Source organism: Haplochromis burtoni, unplaced genomic scaffold (assembly GCF_018398535.1).
Source record: "Haplochromis burtoni strain Fernald_Lab_line unplaced genomic scaffold, NCSU_Asbu1 Contig_43, whole genome shotgun sequence".
Taxonomy (NCBI): Eukaryota; Metazoa; Chordata; class Actinopteri; order Cichliformes; family Cichlidae; genus Haplochromis; species Haplochromis burtoni.
The window spans coordinates 1,664,907-1,687,228 of NW_024582404.1; the positions used below are offsets into that span (position 1 = coordinate 1,664,907).

Sequence of the window (22,322 nt, forward strand, 5' to 3'; positions counted from 1 at the left end):
CGGATCCCAACAAATTGGCGCTTTCGCGAGTACGTTTGCTGATAGTAACACCATGTGATCCAGCTAATAACAGGGATTTCATCAGTTGTGAAGCCAGGCTGAAAACACTCAGCAATCTGTGCATTCACGACTGGATGTAATACCGGTAGCTTAGCTGTAGCATTTGTACCTGAGGGCTTCAGCTTCCGGGTAACGAGGAAATGATGTCATTCACGTAGATTACTGATTGGCAGCGCTAACTCGAAATTTCGAGAAAATAACTAGAAGTTTTGAGTTATAGATCCTTTTTTTTTTTTTAGTGGCGGAAACGGGCTTCCATACAAATGATATAAAATCTCTTACATTAATTTAATGCACGTGTCTTTATAAAAATCATTTAAAAATTGAAGTATCAACAGCTATGTTGTGAAGACATCTAGGCACAGACCCACAAGTTAAGCCTTTTTAAATCTACTGCGTGATATTTATGCTACATCAATCAGCAGCAATGAAACGGCGCTGTGTGACGCTTGTCTCAAAACTGCCTCTTAAGAGATTGACAAATGTATGCAGGCTGCCAAGCTATTCAGCTATTCAGGCACACGCAGAAATGACAGAGTGAACAGTGAATACGTCCAGTGAATGCCCATTATGCTGCATTAACCACCACATTTATCTTTTTGGGATTTCTATGGGGCACCCATACCCATGCAGTTACATAACTGCAACAGTTCTACCCCGACAAATATAAATAACGGTCCTACAAGTGAAAAAGTTAATCTAAAACTGTTCAGCCTTTATGCAGCCTTTGCAACAAAGAGCACAATACAGTGCAGAGAAAGCTTCTGCACACTTTTCTTAAGAAAGCATGCACAACCAGCCTCACACAAGCCAACAACAGCAGCAGCAGCATGACTGAATTCTGTGTTATTACCAGATTGCAGCACATCTGATCAGATAACGGGTTAAGAAGAACAAAGAGGCTGTGTTTGGCCAATCGAAATCCATTTCCCATGCAACATCAGAAACCCTAGCTACAATGCCACCCAATCAGATAGAGCCCTGCTCCACGAGGGGCAGCATGAGAAAGTATTTCTTTTCTTCGTCTCTCTTTACTTCCAACACAATTCCTGCTTACATAAGAACCTGAATTCTTCCAGAAAGGTCGAGCTCTCTCAGGACGTCCTACTGTTGATGCTTAAACAGTCTAAACCCCGTTAAACCTGATGAGGAGACCAGAATATCATTCTGAAATCAGCAGCATCGGATTGTTAGTGTTTTTATTCACTCAACTAGTCTCCAAATCTGTCATGAGCCTGAAAATACACAAGACAAAATAAACACAGCACCTTCAGCTTCACAGCATTTTATACCCACTAGAGCAGGGCGATATGGCCAAAAATATTTATCACGATATATATTTGAAAATTTGCGATAACGATATAACCGACGATATAATTGATGCGAGACAAAATACAACTCCACAACATTACTAGCGCAAAAAGACAACCTTCCATTTATTTTCACTTAAACAAGAAGCTGGTTTTTATGTACATTAAAGCTTTATAAAAATGTAACAGTGCAAATGCAAATTCCTTGCTGAAAGTTTAACCAAAAGGCATTTCCAGTAGAAATGGGCTGACATATCCTGAGCATAACCATGTATAATATCCACTGAAGTTAAAAAGAGGTGCTTTGCAACATTAAACTGCAGTGTGCAGTACGCATTTTTCGGACCATAAGGTGCACGGGATTATAAGGCACATTAAGCGAAACAAAGCAGTCAGATAAATCAAACTTTATTAAACTCATTCTTCTTGCTTCCTCCACTTCTGTACCATTGATTCATTAATGTTGAATTCTCTGGCAGCTGCTCTATTCCCATGTTGTTGCAGTATATTAATGACTAACCTCGTATTGTGGATGGATTATCTCAGTTGTTCTCCTGACTGAAGTTTGGTCCGTTTACAGCATCCTGCCATGCGATTGCATTTGTCTCTAACTATCAGGAACCTTCACGTTAACTTTTATAAGTGGAAAAGTGTTAGTGTTCGTCCTCCAGCTTCACTGTTTATGTTATGCTAACATAGCTGTGTCGCTAGCGATCACGTAGCACATCATTATATACCAGCTAGCCCAACTTCAGTAACCCTACAAACGTCACTGCTGTTTAGTTTCCTGTCTTCATTTATGTTGGAAGTGATAGCAGAGCTGTACGTTTGAATTTTTTCAGAAATCTCTCAGTCAGAACATGCTATATCATGCTTAGGTAACTAGCGAAACTAGCGAGCTAACTTCCGCTAGCTTCCTGCTAACTTCTAACTCCGTTAAATGTAATAACTTTTGTTTTCATGGATGCCTGGAAGTTAAACTTCATAGTTACACCTGGTAAAGCAGCAATGCTGATCGTTTTATTAAAGATGAAAGAATTTAGACAGTTTTTAACTCTCAGTGATGCTGCAGTGTTGTTTGACCTGAAGCATACGGAGTTTAGGACCCAGATTACTCCCAGATTTAAGAGCATCTTAGTCCGACAAATATGACAATAACAACGGCCGCTTGCATGTTCTGCAAAAAAATGTGCTTTGTTGTGTATCTGACGGACAAACACCAAACCAGTTCCACATCACGGAAGTTGCACCATTTTTACAAACCAATTCTGGTTCATCTGTTTCACTCAACAATCGGCCATGTGCGTATGAAAACAAAGGCACTGCGCATGCGCGTTTTACTCCCATTCTATCGCGATATTTCATTTTCCTATCGTTGCCTAACATTATACCGGTATTACCGTGAACGGTATAATATGGCCCAGCCCTAATACCCACAGTGCTATTTTCCTATACTGTGCAGTGTTTTAGCATCATTTAGCTAAACGTTCCAACAGGTAAATTTGCTGATGAACATAGTTGCCTTTTAGTACTGAGACCTAACCAAAGTCCTGCAGCAGAGTAAACACAACTAAATGTCAAATCTGCTGAGGGAACCAAAGACTTCCTGTAACTTCATGATCATGTTTCAGTGGATAAAACTCAACAGCATCCCTGATATTTACTGTAATAAAATAGGAATTAAAGACAAGTCAAATAAATGGAATGGTGGCTTAAAGAAAAAACTGCCCACTTTGACAGTAACACTGTCACGGTGAGCTGTGTGGCAGGCAGTGGTTGGACCCACGCGCAGGACTCAAGACGGAATATTTAACTCAAGGAGACAGTTTTTATTCACCGGCAGAAAATGAAAAAGGAAACACAAGACATGAGCACTAGAAACAAAAAACAACATTCAAACTAGGAAGGATGATCTAAACTAGGAGTTCATGACGTGGCGTGACATAAGCTGACAAAACATGACGACTGAGGCAGGGGCGTAATTTCCAGGGGGGGTAGGGGAGTTATGACCCCCACAATAATCAGACACAGCCATTATAACCCCCCCAATAAAACTATGAATTATCTTGCATAAGTAGGCTGTTGATTTTCTTTACTCATTTCAGGTATTACGAGCAAAATAGCTGCATGTTTAATCATCTGGGAATTTACCCAGATTTATTTATTTAGACAGAGATCTTGACCCCCCCCAAATGTTCAGCACAAAGTTACACCCATGGACTGAGGAATACACAACTAACGCAGAGGACACAACAACGGGCAGGGAAAAACACAGGGCTTAAATACATACTGGTGTAATCAGGGAATGGGAGACAGGAGGGAAACACTGCTGGGATAATGACGAGACACGGGGAAGCAGACCTGAAACCATAACCATGGGACAAGGACTACCAAAGTAAAACAGGAAACTAAGACGCAGACTAGACAATAAGACGTGGAAACACAGGAACCTGAACCACAGAGATGATACAAAACAGAAACCACAACCCAAGGACTAAAGATGTAACATTAGCAGAAAACCATAATTATAGCTAGAATCACCAATAAACACAAAGCACTGAGTCCGTGACCCAGTACCGTGACAAACACTCAGGATCGTGTGAGGAAGGAGCTGTACTGCCGTATTTTTAGAGGTTTTTTCGCCATGAAACAGTTAATCAATAATGTGATAATAATGGAGAACAAAAAAAGACGATTTTTGGTCTCTGACACTCTGATAACTACGGATTAGTAAAAGGTTCTTGTTAAAAAAAAATCAATTCCATTATTATCTTTCTCCACAACTACGTCGTTAATGGGTTCCCCAGAAAGCATTAACAGCATAGCTTAGATGCTAACTAGGGTGGGAAACTGACCTATTTATGAAACACGAGAGGAAAAGGAAAGCAAAGCTGTAACAAAGGACATCCTCCCTCTTAAATCATCGGGGCTGTACTTCCAGGAATGAGTCTAAGCCCAGGAGGGGTGCATCCGAGTGACGGCACACCCTCGACGGGCAGAGACAGCACAGCCAGACGCAACAGCAATTCTGATGATGGATGAAGTCCACGCACAGCCAGACACATATTTATTGCAATAAAACACAAGCAGGTGACAACTTGTTTCAGTGAAGAAGTCAAGACAGACAACAGATTCAGGCAGATTCAGAAAAAAATTATAAAACGTCGAATTTAAACTGGCCTGTATCAAAACTGCTTAAAAACGTAAAAACAAAATTTACTTACAAACAAACTCAAATTCACATCTTTAACACACACACACACACACACACACACACACTTTTTAAGCAAGAAAAAACGTATTAAAAGAATAATTTAATGTCTTAGAAGTATAATTAAATGGCTGGAGGATGCAGAACAATTGAAAATAAAGCACCTGCTCATACAAAACGGTACAAAGAATGAACTGAAATGAGCTGCTGTACACCACCTATACCTGTACTGCCTCTGCAGCCAATTTAAATGAATGGGAAAGCAACCATAGCTGTAGTTTTACTGCAGTTACTAAGAACTACATGTGTAGAATCACCAGTCAGGTCCGATAAAGAAAACAAAAAAAAAAAAAAAAACATCTTGAAAAGTTGAATTTGCTCCAAAATAAAGACCAATTTGTTTTTTCCTTCGTAAACGGAATTTCTATTAAACATTAGAAAATTCATAGATGAATGTATACGATCATTTTCTTTGGACCATCCCACCAAACGCCATCAGAGATCCACATACAGCCAAGAAAAATAACTAAACTTACCAACAACCAACAGCACGATTGCATTACATGTTACACATCCTGCATCTATGATTTGTTGGCTCGTTGTGGAAAACAAACAAACAAACAAACAAACAAAAACAAACACTGTCACAGAAAACAAATGTTTCTCTTTTTCAGACAGTCCCTGCTTCGCTCTCATCTCCTGCAACAGTCTGTAGCTGTCTTGGTGCCGAGTTATCAGTGTTTCTCTCTGCAGAGCGACTGAATGGATCTTTTGTCTGTTGCACACATTCGCCGTCACAAAGCAAAATAGAGCCAGACAAAAAGACGGGAAGAGCTAAAAGCGAGGAATGCTGCAACTAAACAACCTTGAAGGGTTCTTGGAACTTTGAGGCCGTTTTACCGCTGCGCTGAACTCGACGAGTAACAAAAGGTTTATCTGCTACTCAGGAAGAAAGAATATGTAAAACATCCACACAGATAACTAAAAGGAGAAAAATAGAAAACAAGCAGGAAGTGACCCAGTCACAGTACACTGAGTCACGTATTCAGCGTGGAAACATTCCACCAAGTCCAACCAGCTGCCGGGAACAAAAACCCAAAGAAGGATGTGTACCAAAACTCAAACAGTCATGAACGCAAAACTAGAACATTATACATGTATGAGAGAAGGATAACAAGGGGCTCTACTGTTCTAACAAATAATCACATCCATCTTATCTGTGGCTCGACTGGTGCTGGAATAAAGGCCGTGTCGCTGCCACGATACGTCTCACCGTGTCTACGTTCTACTGTAAAAAAAAAAAAAAAAAAAAGAGTTTGCGATTTCTGAATAATTGCATTGTTTCAATTCATATTCCACATGTTTTTGATTTGATTCACCTTCTATTGATCTATTTAGCAGAGTTCACTGCACTACATGCAACTGAGGGGTGGGGGGTGGGGGGGATGCTACCTGTTGACACAGCAAAAATCGGTCGTCCTATTGATCCTGTATGTTTAGCGCCACTGCCACAAACACATGAAGGTGTTGCTGTCCCACAGGACTCCTCTTTACTGCTTTATCACAGAATCCCCAGCATGACGGCCTTTATAGCCAAATTTATTATTGCTTCAGCTCTATTCTATTTCTACTAAGCATCACTGCATTTTATTGAGCTTTTTGCTCTTTTAATTAATTTATTTTTTTATGTGGTTCCTTTTGAGATATTTACTCTATTTTATGGCTCTATTCTGCTGTATTGAGCATAGTATTGTTTATTACTTCTGCTGCTGTAATAGAGGAATCCATCAATCTGTAAATCAAATAAAATGCAGTCATCCCTCTGCTACTCCAATCACATTCAAATGCCTTTATCATTGTAGCGCCTTTAATTTACAATACAAAGCGCCTTGAGGAAATGGTTGTTATGATTTGCTGCTATATAAATAAAACTGAACTGAACTGAAATTGAGCTGATAGAGGTGACAGTAACTGATCATGATAGCCGAGATATGCACATCTCTGAACAGATGAAGAAAAGTGATACCTGCACTAAGAATTACAGCACATCAGTGCAGTTCTGGCTGCTAATCGCTCCTAACTTTCAATTAAAAATGCAATTTATTGCCCATAAAACAACACATTAAATTTCAATACATGAAACAGAAACACCGGTTTTCTCACAGAGTTAAAGAGGTTTCCCTCCCCACTGCCTAACCACTCGAGGATCATTATATTTGATTATTGTGCCACGTGACAAATATCTTCTTGTTTTAATGACCAACCTATTCAGTTTTATCTAACCTGACAAAAACCATCACCGTACTGAATTCAAACGTGTCCAGATGAGGATATTTTATCCTTTTTGCAGATAAGATAGCAGACAAAGATCTTCACCGTGTGTCACGTGACACAGGAAACTTTCTTTTATTTTAAGTAACTGCTTTTCTCACAAACACACCCTCAGAAAATGATTAAGTGCAGGTGGGATTTTTGCTGGTTGTTATATTGAACGGGTTGAGCCACAGATTACTTCAAAGACTTGTCATTACAGGTATTTAAGTTCCCACAAAGCCTGACAGCATGAGCATGAGTCTGCATGAACAACATGTGACACCGTGACGTGTCAAACACAGATGTAACCAGCTGTGAACATGACACCAGGTTTTATCAGTATGACTTGCAAAGCATGTTTGAAAATGCAGCGCTGCAGTTCTGCTTCCGGCCATCTCACCTCCGTTCCTCTCGACCTCCTCCTCACACTGTGCTGACTTTGTCCTTCTTGCTCCTCTCCTCCTCCTCTGGTCCACATCCAAACACCTCTCACTCTGTTCCCCATCTTCTTCTGACACGTTATTGCTTTCTCTCATTTATCCCCCTCCCCACTTCACTTGCACCAAATCCCTGCTCGGCTACCCTTTCTGCTTCGCTTCCATATTGCACTGCAGTGTAACACATCTTTCCTTTACTTCTGCCTCTCTCATAATCTCCCTTCCCTTCCGTATCCAACTGACACTGACTGTATATGGTTTCACTGAGATCATCTATTACAATCCAGCAGTGCTTTTATTTTGCGTGGCCAACAATCGATTCACTGCCAGTAAGAAAAATGTATAAGATAAACTTGTAAGTAGAACCAGAAGAATTAACTTTAATGAATGTTTTTAAAACTTTAACTGTGGTTTTACTTCACTTCGCTCTGAGCCTCCATCTGGATCACATATCTGTCTGGTCCTGACTCAAAAAGCTGAATAAGGTATTCTGATAACAAGCCAGTCAGCTTTATTTGTCGAGGTGGCTTTGAGTTTTGTTTATTTACATTTTCTGTATGTTTCTTGGTGTTTCTATTCTCAGGTTTTACCCTCACCTCCTCTTGCAGTCTTCTTTCTGTTGTACTTCTTTGATTTTTCATTCCTGGAGTTTGCGTTTACCCCCAGCTTCCCTGTGTCTCCTGTTGAGTCTCCATCTCTGTGTTCAGTCATTTTTATTGGTTACTTCCAGTTTTATTTTGGTAGTTTTGGTCGCCTGTGTCTTGTATTGAGTTTATCTTCCCTTGTCTCGTTATCCCTGATTAGTTCCCGCTGTATTTCCCACGGCCTCGTGTATATATTGTCCCAGTCTCCCCTTACTCATTGTAGTGTCGTCTCAGAGCTGTGTGCTTCCCTGCTCCATAGTTCCTGTAGTCCTTGTTGTGCGTCTCCTGGTTTGTGATCACCTTGCCAATTGCTTTTGGACTCATTTAGAACAGCCGGCAAAAAAGGTTCCCTTTCCATTCCCCCCGTGTTCTGCAACCTGCCACACAGCTGTTGTTCTTTATTAACTAAGACAAATGTTGTTGCAGCAGAAGCAGGAGCTTCCTCAATGCTAACATAGCGCAGAGGTCAGAGGTCATCCCTGAAACACCAACAATTTTTCCTTTCTTTCTTGCAATATTTTGAGTTTAACAGTTGTGAAGTAACAGTTTAGATTTACTCAATATGATTTTACAAAGTTAGGAAAGTAAAGTTTAAAATCAATCCTTAAACATAAGTAATCCACATCAGCAGATATCCAGAGCCAACCTATTGATATTATATAAGAGTGGGAAAAGTTAGATTAATGCATTGCTTCTCTCAAGCTCTTTAAAAAAAAAAAATCAAATGTAGTTAAAAGGAAAATGCTGAGGTTTTTGTCACATAAGCTAAGACAGTCTTGCCGCCTTCACACTGAATGATTTTGCTTACATGTCACCCTCCCATTCTTCTCAGCAGCACAGTGAAAATGTCCATAGTACTCTGATGGTGTCCCAGCAGCTCTTTCACAGTCAGACAAATCAGCATGCAGGGCGGGCAACATTCATCTGCTTCAGCAATAAACACACGCACACAAACTCACAACTCTCCCAAACAGCCGTCTGGGTGCCTTTAAATCAGCGAAGCATTGCAGGCCGAGAGACATGAAAGGAACAAAACTGCCATAATAAGCTGGAGGGCAAAAGCTGTGTGGGTGCACGATCGCATGTGCTTGTGTTGATGCGTTCGACTCAAAAATTTCAAAAGGGAAAGATGCATATCCGACGTGCACAGCCATTTTCCTTTCTGACACCGACTGTGACCGTGTCCTTACACTTTGTGCTGGTTCTGCTTTGCTTTCCTTCCACGGCCGGCTGTGTGATTCTGTTTCATAGTTTTACTTAAATAAAAGTCATTTCACACAGTCAGTGGTTTATGAAGACTAAAAAGGACTTCTCAGCGTAAAAACACTATCAGTAAAATGTGCTTCAAAGTAAGACGTGCGTATTTTATTATTGCATAATTAGATCAGAGATTTTCTTCACCAGTTCTAGTTTAATTTTTTTAACGATACCTGCTGATTCCAATCTTGCATGATTCCTTTTTTCCCCTGAAGACTATCAGCGACACGCAGACCTGTTCAACTTTTTCCTGTACTTTAAACAATACCGACTAATCTGAGCCAAGTTGGAGCTAATAGTTTAATTAACTGAAATTAAAGCAATGTGAAAAAATAAAGAAGGTTTGTAGAGTTGTACATTGCTCCCAAGTGCCAAAATAACCAAGCTGAAGCATAAACGCCAAAAACTGCAGTTCTTCTAACGGCCACTTGAGGCTGGCTCTGAAAATCATCCCACCAGACTCCTGTGTTAAAATGTCTGATTTTACAGCTTTAAAAAGTACGTTTACAGCCTGGTACTAAAAACAGCTTAGTTCTCTAGAGTTAATTTCCCCCTTCGTATTTACTGAACACAGGGTTATTTTTTTCTCTCATTCCTAATAGATTGATCTGAAACTTAATGTTTGCAACTTGCTAACCTAGCTTGTTAGCATTGGCTGACAGCTTAGCCGTCCACCCTCTGGTCAAGTTATGGTCACTTCTGGCTCCAAAAGCCCAGTTCACTACCAATATGCAACTGTGTGGAGTCATAAATCTGCCTCAGATATTACTAAATTATAGTACTTTAGTCAATGGACTTTGTTAATTTGAGTATTGCCCTTTTCCTGGGAAGCCAAAGGCTTTAAACAAAAAGACCCTGATCAGCAGAACACTTGCAAAAGCCCTAACAGAGATGTTGCATCAAAATCACAAGGAGGTTCATTTCCAGGCCAAACCACCACAGGCCTGCAGAGGCTACACGCGGCCTCGGCTGATCAGCCGTGAAGAATCAAGTTCTTAACACGTTTCCTTGACTTTAAATGCTGAGTTGTTGGGGGATAAATGCCTCAGTTACAAGCTTACTGTCACAGATTCACTCTAAAACAATGGATTCTGATTTTAAGCAACAATTTTTACGATAAATATACCTCACAACTCTAGATATACATTTCAAGCTGCAAACAGACAAAATTTAGAGAGGCCAATTATTATATGTTATGGTTGCAGATCTTAATAAGCAAGAACAGCACAGTCTACTCTGAGCACGGAGTTACACAAACATGAGCTAAAGAAGCTCAGTAAGAGATGACTGGGAGATGCTGGCATGGCTTGAAAAGGTTTCCAAATTATGTTTTTGAAAACTAACTTTGTTCTTTACAAACTGGAGAGTCTCCAAAACAAGCGTTTGTGTGGCTGAGTGCAGCTGCAGATAACAGAGTGCTGAAATCCTCTATTCAGGAAAACTCGATTACACGCTGGGAAACGGGCGTCAAGTCTGTGCATGTTTTTTTTACATACTTAGCATAGCTCAAATCACAGCACACACTAACACATAGGAAAGCCACACATGTGCACACACACACACAGAAACTATTCACATCCGGCCTCAGCAGGCCTTCAGTTACATAACAAGAGACACACACACACACACACTTGAAGATGAGGACAGGCAGCTGAACAGCGAGAGGAGGCACATCGCCCTGACTCAGTGAATCCGCCAGTTTCGAGAAATGACCAGTACGCTGAGGCTTTAGTCCTGTAATGCCATGACGATTAGCTCAGCGGTCACAGGTCCTCCTTCACACTGACTGGTGACGCAGACGGAGTCGGCACAGATTCATGCTTTGCTAACACGCTGCTGCTTTAAGTGGCTTTCACTGTGAACAGTGTGAGCTGCTCTGACAGTCAACAACAACTTTACATAAGACAAAACAACCAATTTGAATCCCAAAATTCAGAGTTCTGGAAACACGTGACTTTAGAATAAAAAGCATATCCACCACAACATATTTATCAGCAATCAGAGCTTACACAATCACCTGTTGATGGGCTGGAAATGGCCAGTTGGAACATTTTAACATATTGTGCAACTTAAAGAACAGCAGATAAACACACTGCTATTGTAAAACTTATGTTGATTCTATAGCTGCACCCCAGTATGAGTGTAATGACACGGTTTGGGCCCTCGGGTTGACTTAGGTTAATACTCTGACGCTATAAGCATCAGTCTAAGCCTGCTGATCTTCACGGCTCTTCCTTGATCTCTTTCTGTCTTTAATCAGCGAGTTCAGTAAATTTCGCTGCAGCAGGATGTAAGGGCAGTTCGGGCAATGTTTTAAAAACAGTGGCAGTCGTAATACTCTTCAGTGCTTTCATCGTGAGAAAATTGTTACATTTTATTTTAGGTTCTGCATATTTGTGTATCTACTTCTATAATCTCTAACAGAGTACCTAACCTGAATCAATGTACGCAACCAGCAGGAAAAAAAATGTATTTTAAAATTTCTTACGAGTATCTAATTTTATTATTAGTACTACTAATAAAAATGTGAGCACAGCTCCTGCAACAAGCTCTACCACAGCCTTCTAAGTCTAACTGTTACTACTACAGCTATAATCCTAAAAGGAAAATCATCTGTGCCCCACAGGAAGAGCGTAGTAATCCCACAACAGTACAGGCTACAAAATAAACAAAAGTTTCTTTTAAATACAATACTGATAAAAACAAAGAAAATAGAGAGTATAAGTGAGACAGAACTGCAGAGGTCAGTAGGGCTGCATAAAGCTGACAGCTAGCTGTAAACAAATGGATTCAGGTTCTGGAGATTAGAAAGCAAGGCAGAAAAAATAAATTACGTAAGACACGCTGAGCTTTCTCCCTTCCGCTGCTTCCCTCCTGAGATTATCAGGTTATCTAAAAGAGCACCAGGACAAGCAGACCACCTGGTGTATTAACATCTTGCATGACTTATTATTGCATAAACAATGCAGACAAAACATCTGGAGTCCAAAACAAGTATTCAGTTAATCACTGAATCAAATAACAACTGACCTGTTAAACAAAACACCACAAAATAGAAAAGATGTCACCAAGACATCACACAGTGATCCCTGAGAGAATGATCAGTGTCGTCACTTTATGGCATTTTCTTTCATTATGTAATAATTTAGTTGGTAAAACTTATACATTAATGTGACCGTGACACAACAATGCCTTTCAAATGAGTTATCTGCATCCCCACCATGTCGCATAATGTAATGTAATGCACCTCAACAGATCAACAACAATCCACAAAAAAAGCAGCAATAGGAAGAAGCCTTAAAAAATAAAAGCCTCAGAGAGCATGCTACAGTAGAGCAACTCTATAAAACTGAATCCACTATGGTTACTTGAGTGTTTTGAAAAACATATTTACAGTTTACTTCATTTTTTGCCTCTTTTTTCCCATCGATGCTCTGACGACCAGATTGGCCTGTCTTTTTGAGTCAGCGTCCAGCGGACATCTGATCCAAATCTCAGATCAGTGCATCGATAACATTTTAGATCTCCCATTTCCTTGTGTTCTACATTACCTCTGATGCATAGTAGGGATGGGCAGATCAATACTAAGGATATGAAGCCTTGTTCTGAGTATCAGTAACCAACCTCAGTAGGGTCTATGGCAAAAATGGATCCATCCATCACATATCAGATCAAACGTAGATAAAAATCAAGTTTTAGTTCCATGTTATTTATGTTTACTGCAGTTCTGAGCATTTGCAAGGTTTTCACCTATTTAGCTTCAAGAATTTACTGTCTTGAACCTTTTAATAATGGGTCTGAACAACACAAAACAAAAAAACAGTTTGATAATTTTTTACATGGTACGGTACATTTCCTTTTCAAAAATACAAACTTCATATTTCCATCAGTTGAACTGATGCTGTTTTCTTTATATTTTTATTTATTGTATTTTTGTCTCTTGATCCATCCTATACACATATCCTGCCTTTTAATAGTGTTTGCTGTACACGTTTATAGTTCTTCGATTCAGCCAAGCTTTTATTTTGTAAATCTTTGGCGGAAGTCATCCCTTTACAATCTTCCTAAGCTGACGCTGCTCGCGTATCCGTTGTTTCTACTAATAAGGGATCAATATGGTGATGGCACGGTGCAGGCCGCTGGTGTCACCAGTGCAGATGATCCCGAGCAGTCGCAGTTTATTACCGAACATCGCGCCCTTCACTCCGGAGCCCAAGGCCCCCCTGAAGCCGCGGATAGATGATCGAACATGGATGATGTGTTAGACCGTTACCACGCTGCCTTTGTGCTGCTGCGATTAAAATAAATCTTTGTTTATCACGTCAGAAGGCAAACGGGCACATCCATCCACTGAAACTGTCATTTAATCGTAAAAACAAGGCGTCTTCTAACACGACACAGCGGTTTGAGGGTGACCATCGTCTGAAAGCCGAGCCTCCGTCCCTCCCGATCTGATCGAGCTAGGCATCATTTTTCTGCCTCCGACGCGATGCTGCTGAGCGGAGCCCTTTTCCCTCCGCACCTCTAACCAAATCGCTCACAAAAGAAAACAACAAAAATAACAATTTAATGCACTAACCTCGTCTCCGGGGTTGGCGGTGGTGTTGTTCTCGGTGAAACGCATGTGCAGCTGTGGAGGAGCGAGGCTTGTTTTCTCACCGACAGACTGCGGAGCGGACAGCGTCAGCGGCGCTGCATCGCAGGATGGGCTGGGCTGGAGCGGCACGTCAGCCTGAAGTCACAGCCTGGTCCCAGACTGGATTATCTAACCCTGGGTGGGACAGCTGCCGCTCATTAATAGCCCCGTGACCTCAACCAGCGAAGCTATACTTACTTAATGAATGCACAGTTCACAATCGCATGAATATTGTACGAAGAAAACACAATGTATACTTTATTTGCCCCAAAGTTGGGAAAGTCCTTTAAGACAACGGCTAAAATCCAAGTTAAACACAACATACAACAAACTTCTCCAGTGGTATATAATTCAGTAAGATATACTGTAACCATTTTGGCAATATTACAAAAACAAAAGAGTTAAATTAAAATGCAAAAATAAACAATGTATACATTTTTAAAATGACTAATAAAATGATATAATTTACAAAAACTATAAATGAAAGAAAAATGGAACAGTAATATAAATAGCACAGTATAACAGATTATAAAGTGGGATTAAAATGACCTGGTGCACACACAGTGTTTAATAAAAAAGTAAAAAGAGAATAATAAATTATTGACAGTGGACAATAAATTACTCTTTACCCAACGGATCTGTTGCAGGGGGCCCCCACAATTTTTTTATAGGCTTAACCATATGGGGGCAACTAAAAATATTGGGGTGGCACAGCAGAAACAGAATTTTTACAGTTTTATTATGATTTTGTATAATATAGGTTACCTGAATAATACGGGGGAAAGGAGCGAAAGAAAAGAATTATATGCATAGTTAATTTCCTGCTATTAAAGTTTATTTCACTGAAAAAATATATTATATTATATATGAAAACTAGGGGTGCAACAATACACAAAATTCACAGTTCGGTTCAATACTTTGGTGTCACAGTTCGATATTTTTTCGATACAAAAAAATTGTTCATGCTTTTTTAATTTGTCATTTATTAAAATTATAAATATATATTTTAACTCAAAAGTACAGTTTTTAAATGCAATGTTGCTGAAACAACAAAGTAATAAAATAATAAATCTGATTGAGAAATCCCTCATCTTTGAAAAAGAGAGTTTATTACAGAGAAATGGCTCTTTCCAAAATAAAAGCTATATTATAGCTTCTTCTGGGCTATATTCTCAGCAGCATATTAAACATATCAGGTCCCCATAAGGAGAATCCTGTGCTAACGGCTGTCTAAATGACTCGGGTAAAGTTTGTAGCATGCTGCTTGTTGTCTGCTTCCACTTGTCTTTGCACTAGGATGATGTCGGAGTAAATGTGCAGTCATATTCGTTGTGTTCCCACTAGTGCTGTCAGCGTTAATCTCGTTAAAATGACATTAACGCCAAAACGTGGCAAATCTCCGTTAACGAGCTACCGCGGATCGCCTTGTGCGCGTCAACACGTTAACAAGCTAACTGCGCTAACGCACTAGTTCCCACCAATTGAGCATTGCGTGGCACATCCGACATACTGTTTTACTTTTGTCCATGACGCGCTTACCTTCAGGGTCATGCTTCATATGAAAACCAAGATAATTCCAAACGCCAGATCTGAATGAGGGTGGGGGAGGTTCAATTTGCCATCTTGCAACGAGCTTAGCTTCTGTCTTGCTAGCTTGCGCTGCGCTCAGTGGATCTGCGCTCGACAGTGCAGCCTAGGCGGAGTAGTCGAACGCAGATCCACTGAGCGCTCAACACAGACAGCATCGTCAGAAGAAAAGTTGATAAAATAAATTAAAAATTTTGTATTGTTCGATACATATGCGTACCAAACCCAAAGCACTGTATCTAACGGTTCAATATCTACACGAGTATCGTTGCACTCCTAATGAAAACCAAATAAGATTTTGAAATCCATAATAATCTGTTTTTAATCGATTATTTGATTGACTAGAAGTCCCAACCACCGCTTTAATGATTCTCAGCAGAGCTGAGCACAAGCATCTTAAGATTCCCTCTCCAAGAATGGAGTTCACTTTAAGAGTAAACTTGATCAGGAAAGACAGACACGTGTTGGATCATGTAAGACTGTGAACTGTTGTCTGTCTATGTGTTGGCCCTGAGATGCAACAGTGATCTGTCAGGATCAAATACCTGTGAATAATATAGTAAACAAATTCTACCATCACTTTGATCAGTAGTTATTTCACTGGAAATACGACTTTGAAATTTCAAACCCCACACAGAGACCTTCACGGGTTTCAATGCTACGTGTTTACTGGTGCAAAACAAAACCATCTTTTGGTATCACATTTATTCAAAACAGTTTTGCTCCATCATTTTCATGTCTAAAAGCATCCACAAAATCATCAAGGTTCATGGCTCTAGCCCTTCTTGCCTCAGTGCTTAATGCCCCCAAACTGCTGAGTCGGTTGTCACTCATCGTGTTCCTTGAAGAAGATGTGAGCACTGAAAAGCTGTGCTCACATGACGCAGGTCACGGTAATGGAAGTGCTATTTTGCACGGTTTGAATAGTTCACGAAACAGCTCCTTATGCGGCTCATGATAAGCTCTAATAAACTTGTGTTTATGTTTTACAGTCGCTCTTTTTTTTTTTCAAGAATTCATGTTAGTTGGGGAATCTGTATTTCCGGTTGTTGATGTTGCTGTGTGTGTACTGTGCAGAAAATGGAAAAAATTGAGATTTAAAGCTTGTATACCTTTCATAATAACAGTTTCCTGATGATAATCTTCTCTTCATCTCAGACCGAAGCATGTCAGTGATTGGAGGAATGTACCAGTTTGAAATGATTCCTTGTCTGTGCTGATCTGTCTTTGAACTACTGCAGTGGAAATATAGTAGGCTCTAAGCCAGAGCTTGGTGTGACGTGACGGCCTGGAGATGCATCACCAGTGTTACCACCAGTGTTTCAACAAGAGCGTCAATAACAGCTGTGACTAAACTGAGCTGTGGGGATGGCGAAATATCAGACAGATGTTTGACCTCACCAAACACAAAACAAAGTTATAAGAAGACAACATTTAGATGTATTTAGGCTAACAGACCTCTTGTCTGTACAGTTCTGTCACCATTCCCTTCCTCAGATAACTCTTTCAGCAGACGTACAATGGCAGGTAGTCTGTCCCTCACTGTTCTGTAAGCATTGTACCTTCATACCCACTGTGTTTCTATCAGCCTTTGTAACTCTCTAGGTGGACCTTAAATATGTTCCCTTTCTACCTCTGGTCACTTTTGGTACCAGAAACAAAAACATAAAGCTATTGGAAAAAAGAAAAAAAAAACAGTCTGCTTCAGGAATGCATTTCACACTGTCCACTAATACTAAACTTAAACAATGTGCATTAAAGCAAACATAAAAAGCTAATGGTGCATCAAATTTAACGCGTGCCTGCACACCTGTGTTCTTTCCACTCATTACTGAGGCCCCAACATTTACAAGGTTAGTGTTAAACCACAAGGTGGTTTCTGTAGTCAGGCCCATACTTCTGCAGTATTTATATAATTTTCTGTGAAAGTGCTGCAGCATCCAGATGCTCTGCAGCTTTAGAGTTGAGGAAGCACCCACACACTGACCCTTTATAATAATATGTTATTACAAAAGACATCTGGTGCTTCTTACTGAGGTCTTTGGTTACATCCACCATTATAATAAAAGCCTCACTTTGTGTAACTTCACTAATTATTGAGGAAAGGCCCATTTCAGACAGGCAATCCATTATTTCATTTTGTGTAGCATGTCCAAGGTATGTGACATTTCTCTGACTTGTCATTTTTTTTCTTACAGCAGGGTCGTGCTTTGCTCGTAGTTCCATAATTGACAGGAGATTTCCTTTATTTTCACCATCTCTGTCATTGTGTGCTCTCTGTGCTATGTTTTGACAAGCTGATTTGTTGTGTTGCAAAGTTATTGCATATGATATGATTTTCTGTCATATCATTCTGCCCCGGCCAACCGCCCGTGTCGCCCGTATCAAAAACCGCTACTCGGTGATGGCAAGCTACATTGTAGCCACAGCCACCCTGCCCTCTGACCACCACCAGTAGGCAACGAGCGAAGTGTCTTGACAGTCTTGGTCATTATGGACACAACGACCGAGACTGTCGGAGCTGGGGCTCGAACCAGCAACCTTCCGATTATAAGACGAACTGCCAACTCTTGAGCCACGATCTCCCCCTCATTCAAAATCTGGAAAATAATGACTTTATGTTTGTTTTATTTTTGTAACTGTGTTATTTTAGTCAGATTACTTTGAATCTTTACATCCTGTAACTTGATGGAACAAAACAACTGATATGTGAATACAGTAACTAAAAAAATCTGTTGAATTAAAATGAAATTAGTGCCTGGGCCTGCAAATTATCTCTTACAGCAGGTTTAAAATTATTTATACCATAAACTAAAATATTACATGTTTGGCTACAAACAAATAATATGAAATAATTGACCTGTAAATAAAAAAAACTTGAGTTTTTTTCTTAAACAAAAGACAATTTTGTTGTGTAACATAACCAACGGGACTCTCATAACTTTGTTTATTCTAATCTTCTTTTTTCTCATGCATGGAAGAGGTTTAGTTTAAAAAGTGGAAAAAAAGGGACCCCCTCCCCCCAACATCTGAACAAAGATATAAACCATAAACAAATGGCAAAGTTGTGCAGGTTGCAATGATTGCCTGAAACTGTCTGATTAATTGTACTTGTTGAAAAGCAAGCTTATGGTTTCTTCATTCTCATGCGGCTTGCCCAACCTGCAACCATTATCTCAGTTCACAAAGATGAGGGTCAACAACCAAACATCTTAGGTTGAAATAAGAATATGTCTGATAAAGGTAAGAAGCCATAACAACATGATGAGCCTCACAAAAGACTGTAGGTGATGCAATCTCCCACACAAATGCCGCTGCCAGGCCAGGTGTGGAGAAGAGGAGACAAACAAACCTCTTATGGATTTTGCAGAAGATTATTTCATTTAGACTATACACTATACTATACTATATACAGCATAATTTGAAGGACAATCGTTTACTTTCAGAATGGCTGAGGTTCAGGGCCTAGAGTAGGTCATCTACTAACTGCAAGGGTGGTAGTTAAATCCCTTGCTGATCCACTCTGCATGCCAAAGTACCCTTGGGTAAGATACTGATCCTCGAGTTGCTCGATGCATTTAAATGTGAATGTTAGACAGAAAGCGTTTAAACGTAGAACTAAAAAAAACTCATATGAACGGGTGAATGAGACATGCTGTATAAAGTGCTCTGAGTACCAGTGTTGAAAATCACTATACAAGAACCAGGCCACTTTCCTTCCCAATGAGATTTAAACTCCAGTTCAGTTTGAGTGGGAATTGCATATGCTGAGCGCCACCTACTGGTGTCCTGATGTTATTGCAATGGCCAAGACAAAGTTACCCACAGGAACTAAGGCTGACATGACGTTAATTTGAATTGGCCCGAATCCAATCCAGCCCTGATTTGTACAGCCTTGAGCTCTATGGATAAAGATTATGTCAGTTAGTTATCCAGCTATCTTTCAGTTCCATTCAAGCCCTTAAAAAAACGCTCCCACTTGTCTTTATTTCATTTATGTTATTCTTTAACATCAACAAAAATATAAACTGTTCAAATATGTACAAAATCATGTGTTGTTGTAACTGAATTTTAAGGCGGGAGAAGCTTCACATATCAATACGTGTCAATACATCACTCGCACTTCTAACTTTAGCTCTAGAAGAATGGTTTGGCTTTTTATCCACTTACATACAGTGGCTGTTGTAGACTCTGTTAGGATCTCGGAAAAACCCACAGAGGGATGCGGTGGGTTCATCACTGTGTTCATCATCATTATGTTACAAATAATCTGACACCAACAGAAAGATTGCATGCTCAGTCACATCACACAGGATGCTCTGTTAGCTAAGTCAAAGTCAGAGTAAAGAAAAGAAATAATGTCGTGCTACAGGAAGCTCTAATATTCAAGTGTCCCCAACATTTAAGGATAGACTATTTACCATTAGATTTAATTGTTATGTGCCTAACTCACTGATTTATTGCTTCGATTGCTTTCATTTCTCCTCTTTTCTCTTTTTTCTTCATCTTTCTTTTTTATCTTGGTGTCATTAGATTTATATTTTTTACACAATCATACATGCCACTTGCACAGAGTGAGTGGAGTCAAGTGGGGCTCTCTTTAGAAGGCCGGGTCTTTCATACTTTCACTGCAAACTTTGCACACTCTGCCGCTGCTGGAAAGTTAAAGTTTGTCAGTCTTCAGCGCCACACACTGGCATCACTAAGTAATTGACTGGTTCAGAAAGAAGTCTCTTCTCTTCTGAACACCTGTGTATCATAGTGAATCTGCATCAGGTGCAAGCAATCTGTCTGTTTCCTGTCAGTTGTTTAGGAACCGAGAACTTTGATTGGCTGTCAAGAGAAGATAAATTGGGTGCCTTGACCCTACCTGATACTGTGCTGCAGAAGGAGGGAAGCAGAGTTGTAGTTGTTTTGTGCTGGGCTAACAGACGCTAGATTGGCGCTTCTCAAGTTTATACCTGATATTATTTCTGCTTAAAGCAATGAGCTTTATATTTTGGTAATCTCAAATAATTCTTTTCTTGAGCTTTATGATTTTATTTGATGTGATCACAATAGTTTATTCAAATATGTTTGTGTTTTAGTGTGTTGCTGCCATGGGTACTTCTTGTTGGGGAGCTTCAAGCAAGTATGAAACGTAAGTCTCATGTGAAGCTAGAATTTGAGTTAAGTATGACAAACATGGTTGTTCACTATTAAATTTCATCTCTTTTCAGCTTCCCATCTTGGCTTTGGAAATCTTGATGCCAGTAAGCAGGTCTCGGGTGACCAGCTTCATCAGTTGCCACACTGGTTCCACCCTCTGCACCAGGCCCAGCCTCAGCCTCGGAGCTCTCTGGCTCCTACCTCTCAGCCCAAGGTCCAACCCCAGTCTCGCAGCTACCTCCCCCAGCCATTGCTGCAAGCTCATGGTTCTCAACCACAAGTCCAGCCCCTGTCACAGCCCCTGGTGCAGGCTCGCAGCTATCAATCTCAGCCACAGGTTCATAGTTACTGGGCTGAGGCCTATCCCCAGCTGCAGATTCGCAGTCAAGGCCATCCTGAGATTCAGGGTCCCCCCCAGGTCCGTCCCCACACCCAGCCTCGGAGCTTTCAGAATCGTCCCCAAATCCAACCACAGCCTCGCAGGATTGAGGGCCACCCCAAGACCCAGATGCAGCCTCAGCCTCGTACCTTTCAGGGCCAACCCCAGACACAGACTCAGCTGCAGCCTCGCAACTTTCAGGGTCATCCTCAGGGCCGTCCCCAATTCCAGCTTGAGGGTCATCCCCAGAACCAGTTGCAGCCTCACAGCTTTCATGGCTATTCCTACCAGCCACAGCCTCGCATCTATCGTGGCTATCCCCAGGCTCAGCTGAAGTCACAGCTTCAGCCTCGCAGCTTTCAGGGCCATCCCCAGGTACAGACCCAGCCACAGCCTCGCAGCTTTCAGGGTAGTTCCCAGGTCCAGATCCAGACACAGCCTCATAGCCATCAAGGCCATCCCAAGACCCAGCCACAGCGCCAGACCCAGCCACAGCCTCGCAGCTTTCAGGGCTATGCCCACCAGCCACAGCCCCATAGCTTTCAGGGCCATGCCCAGGCCCAGAACCAGCTGCAGCCCCGCAGCTTTCAAGGCCAGGCTTATCCCCAGGCGCAGCCACAGCCTCGTACCTTTCAGGGCCATCTCCAGGTACAGACGCAGCCACAGCCTCGCAGCTTTCAGGGCCATCTCCAGGTACAGACGCAGCCACAGGTTCGTACCTTTCACGGCCATCCCCAGGTCCGTCCCCAGACCCAGCTTCGTAGCCATCAAGTCCATCCTGAGACCCAGCTGCCGACCCAGCCACAGCCTCGCAGCAATCAGGGCCATCCCCAGGCTCAGCTGAAGTCCCAAATGCAGCCCAGCAGCTTTCAGGGCCATGCCCATCCTCGGGCCCAAATCCAGACCCAGCTGCGGCCTCGCAGCTTTCAGGGCCAGGGCCATCTTAAGGCCCAGACCCAGCTGCAGTCTCTCAGCTCTCAGCCTGAAGGCTATCAGGCTGACTCACTGCCACAACCTCGTAGTTCTCCAGCTCAGCCCCAAGACCAGCTGCATGCGAGCAGTTCTCAGTCGCGGGGCCACCTAAAGCCTCGTAGTCATCATGCTCAGGCCAAGACACAGCCTCATAGTTATCCAGCATATCCACATGCCCATTCTTACTATCAGACTCAAATCCCAATACAGGCACGCAGCTATCAAATGCGTCCTCGGATGATGCGTTACCAGCACAGACCTCATCTTCAGCCTTGGGTCCGGGCAACTGGCACAAACCACCAGATTCTGCAAGGGGCTTAACCGAAGAGGTATACTCCATAAAACTAGTTGGTGTTTACTTTGTCCTT

The 22,322-nt window shown here is 41.3% G+C and overlaps 2 protein-coding genes across 3 annotated transcripts in view; one reads left to right on the plus strand and one right to left on the minus strand.

The window, feature by feature from the left end:
• Nucleotides 1-14,003, minus strand: part of rusc2 (RUN and SH3 domain containing 2) — a gene marked incomplete in the record, with an annotated part of 46,581 nt that extends 32,578 nt beyond the window's left edge. Inside the window, 1 exon segment of the mRNA XM_014333480.2 lies at nucleotides 13,812-14,003.
• Nucleotides 14,004-20,341: 6,338 nt separating this feature from the next.
• Nucleotides 20,342-22,322, plus strand: part of LOC102299650 (chromatin modification-related protein eaf-1) — a 2,136-nt gene continuing 155 nt past the window's right edge. The window contains exons 1-4 of one of the 2 annotated variants that reach the window (XM_014333479.2): nucleotides 20,342-20,457; nucleotides 20,543-20,595; nucleotides 20,675-21,391; nucleotides 21,494-22,283. In XM_014333479.2, coding sequence (XP_014188965.1) covers nucleotides 20,441-20,457; nucleotides 20,543-20,595; nucleotides 20,675-21,391; nucleotides 21,494-22,275 — 1,569 coding nt within the window. In that variant the 5' untranslated portion in view covers nucleotides 20,342-20,440 and the 3' untranslated portion in view covers nucleotides 22,276-22,283. Of the gene's footprint in view, nucleotides 20,458-20,542; nucleotides 20,596-20,674; nucleotides 22,284-22,322 lie in introns of both variants that reach the window. The other variant, XM_005921954.3, reaches the window with a different exon arrangement.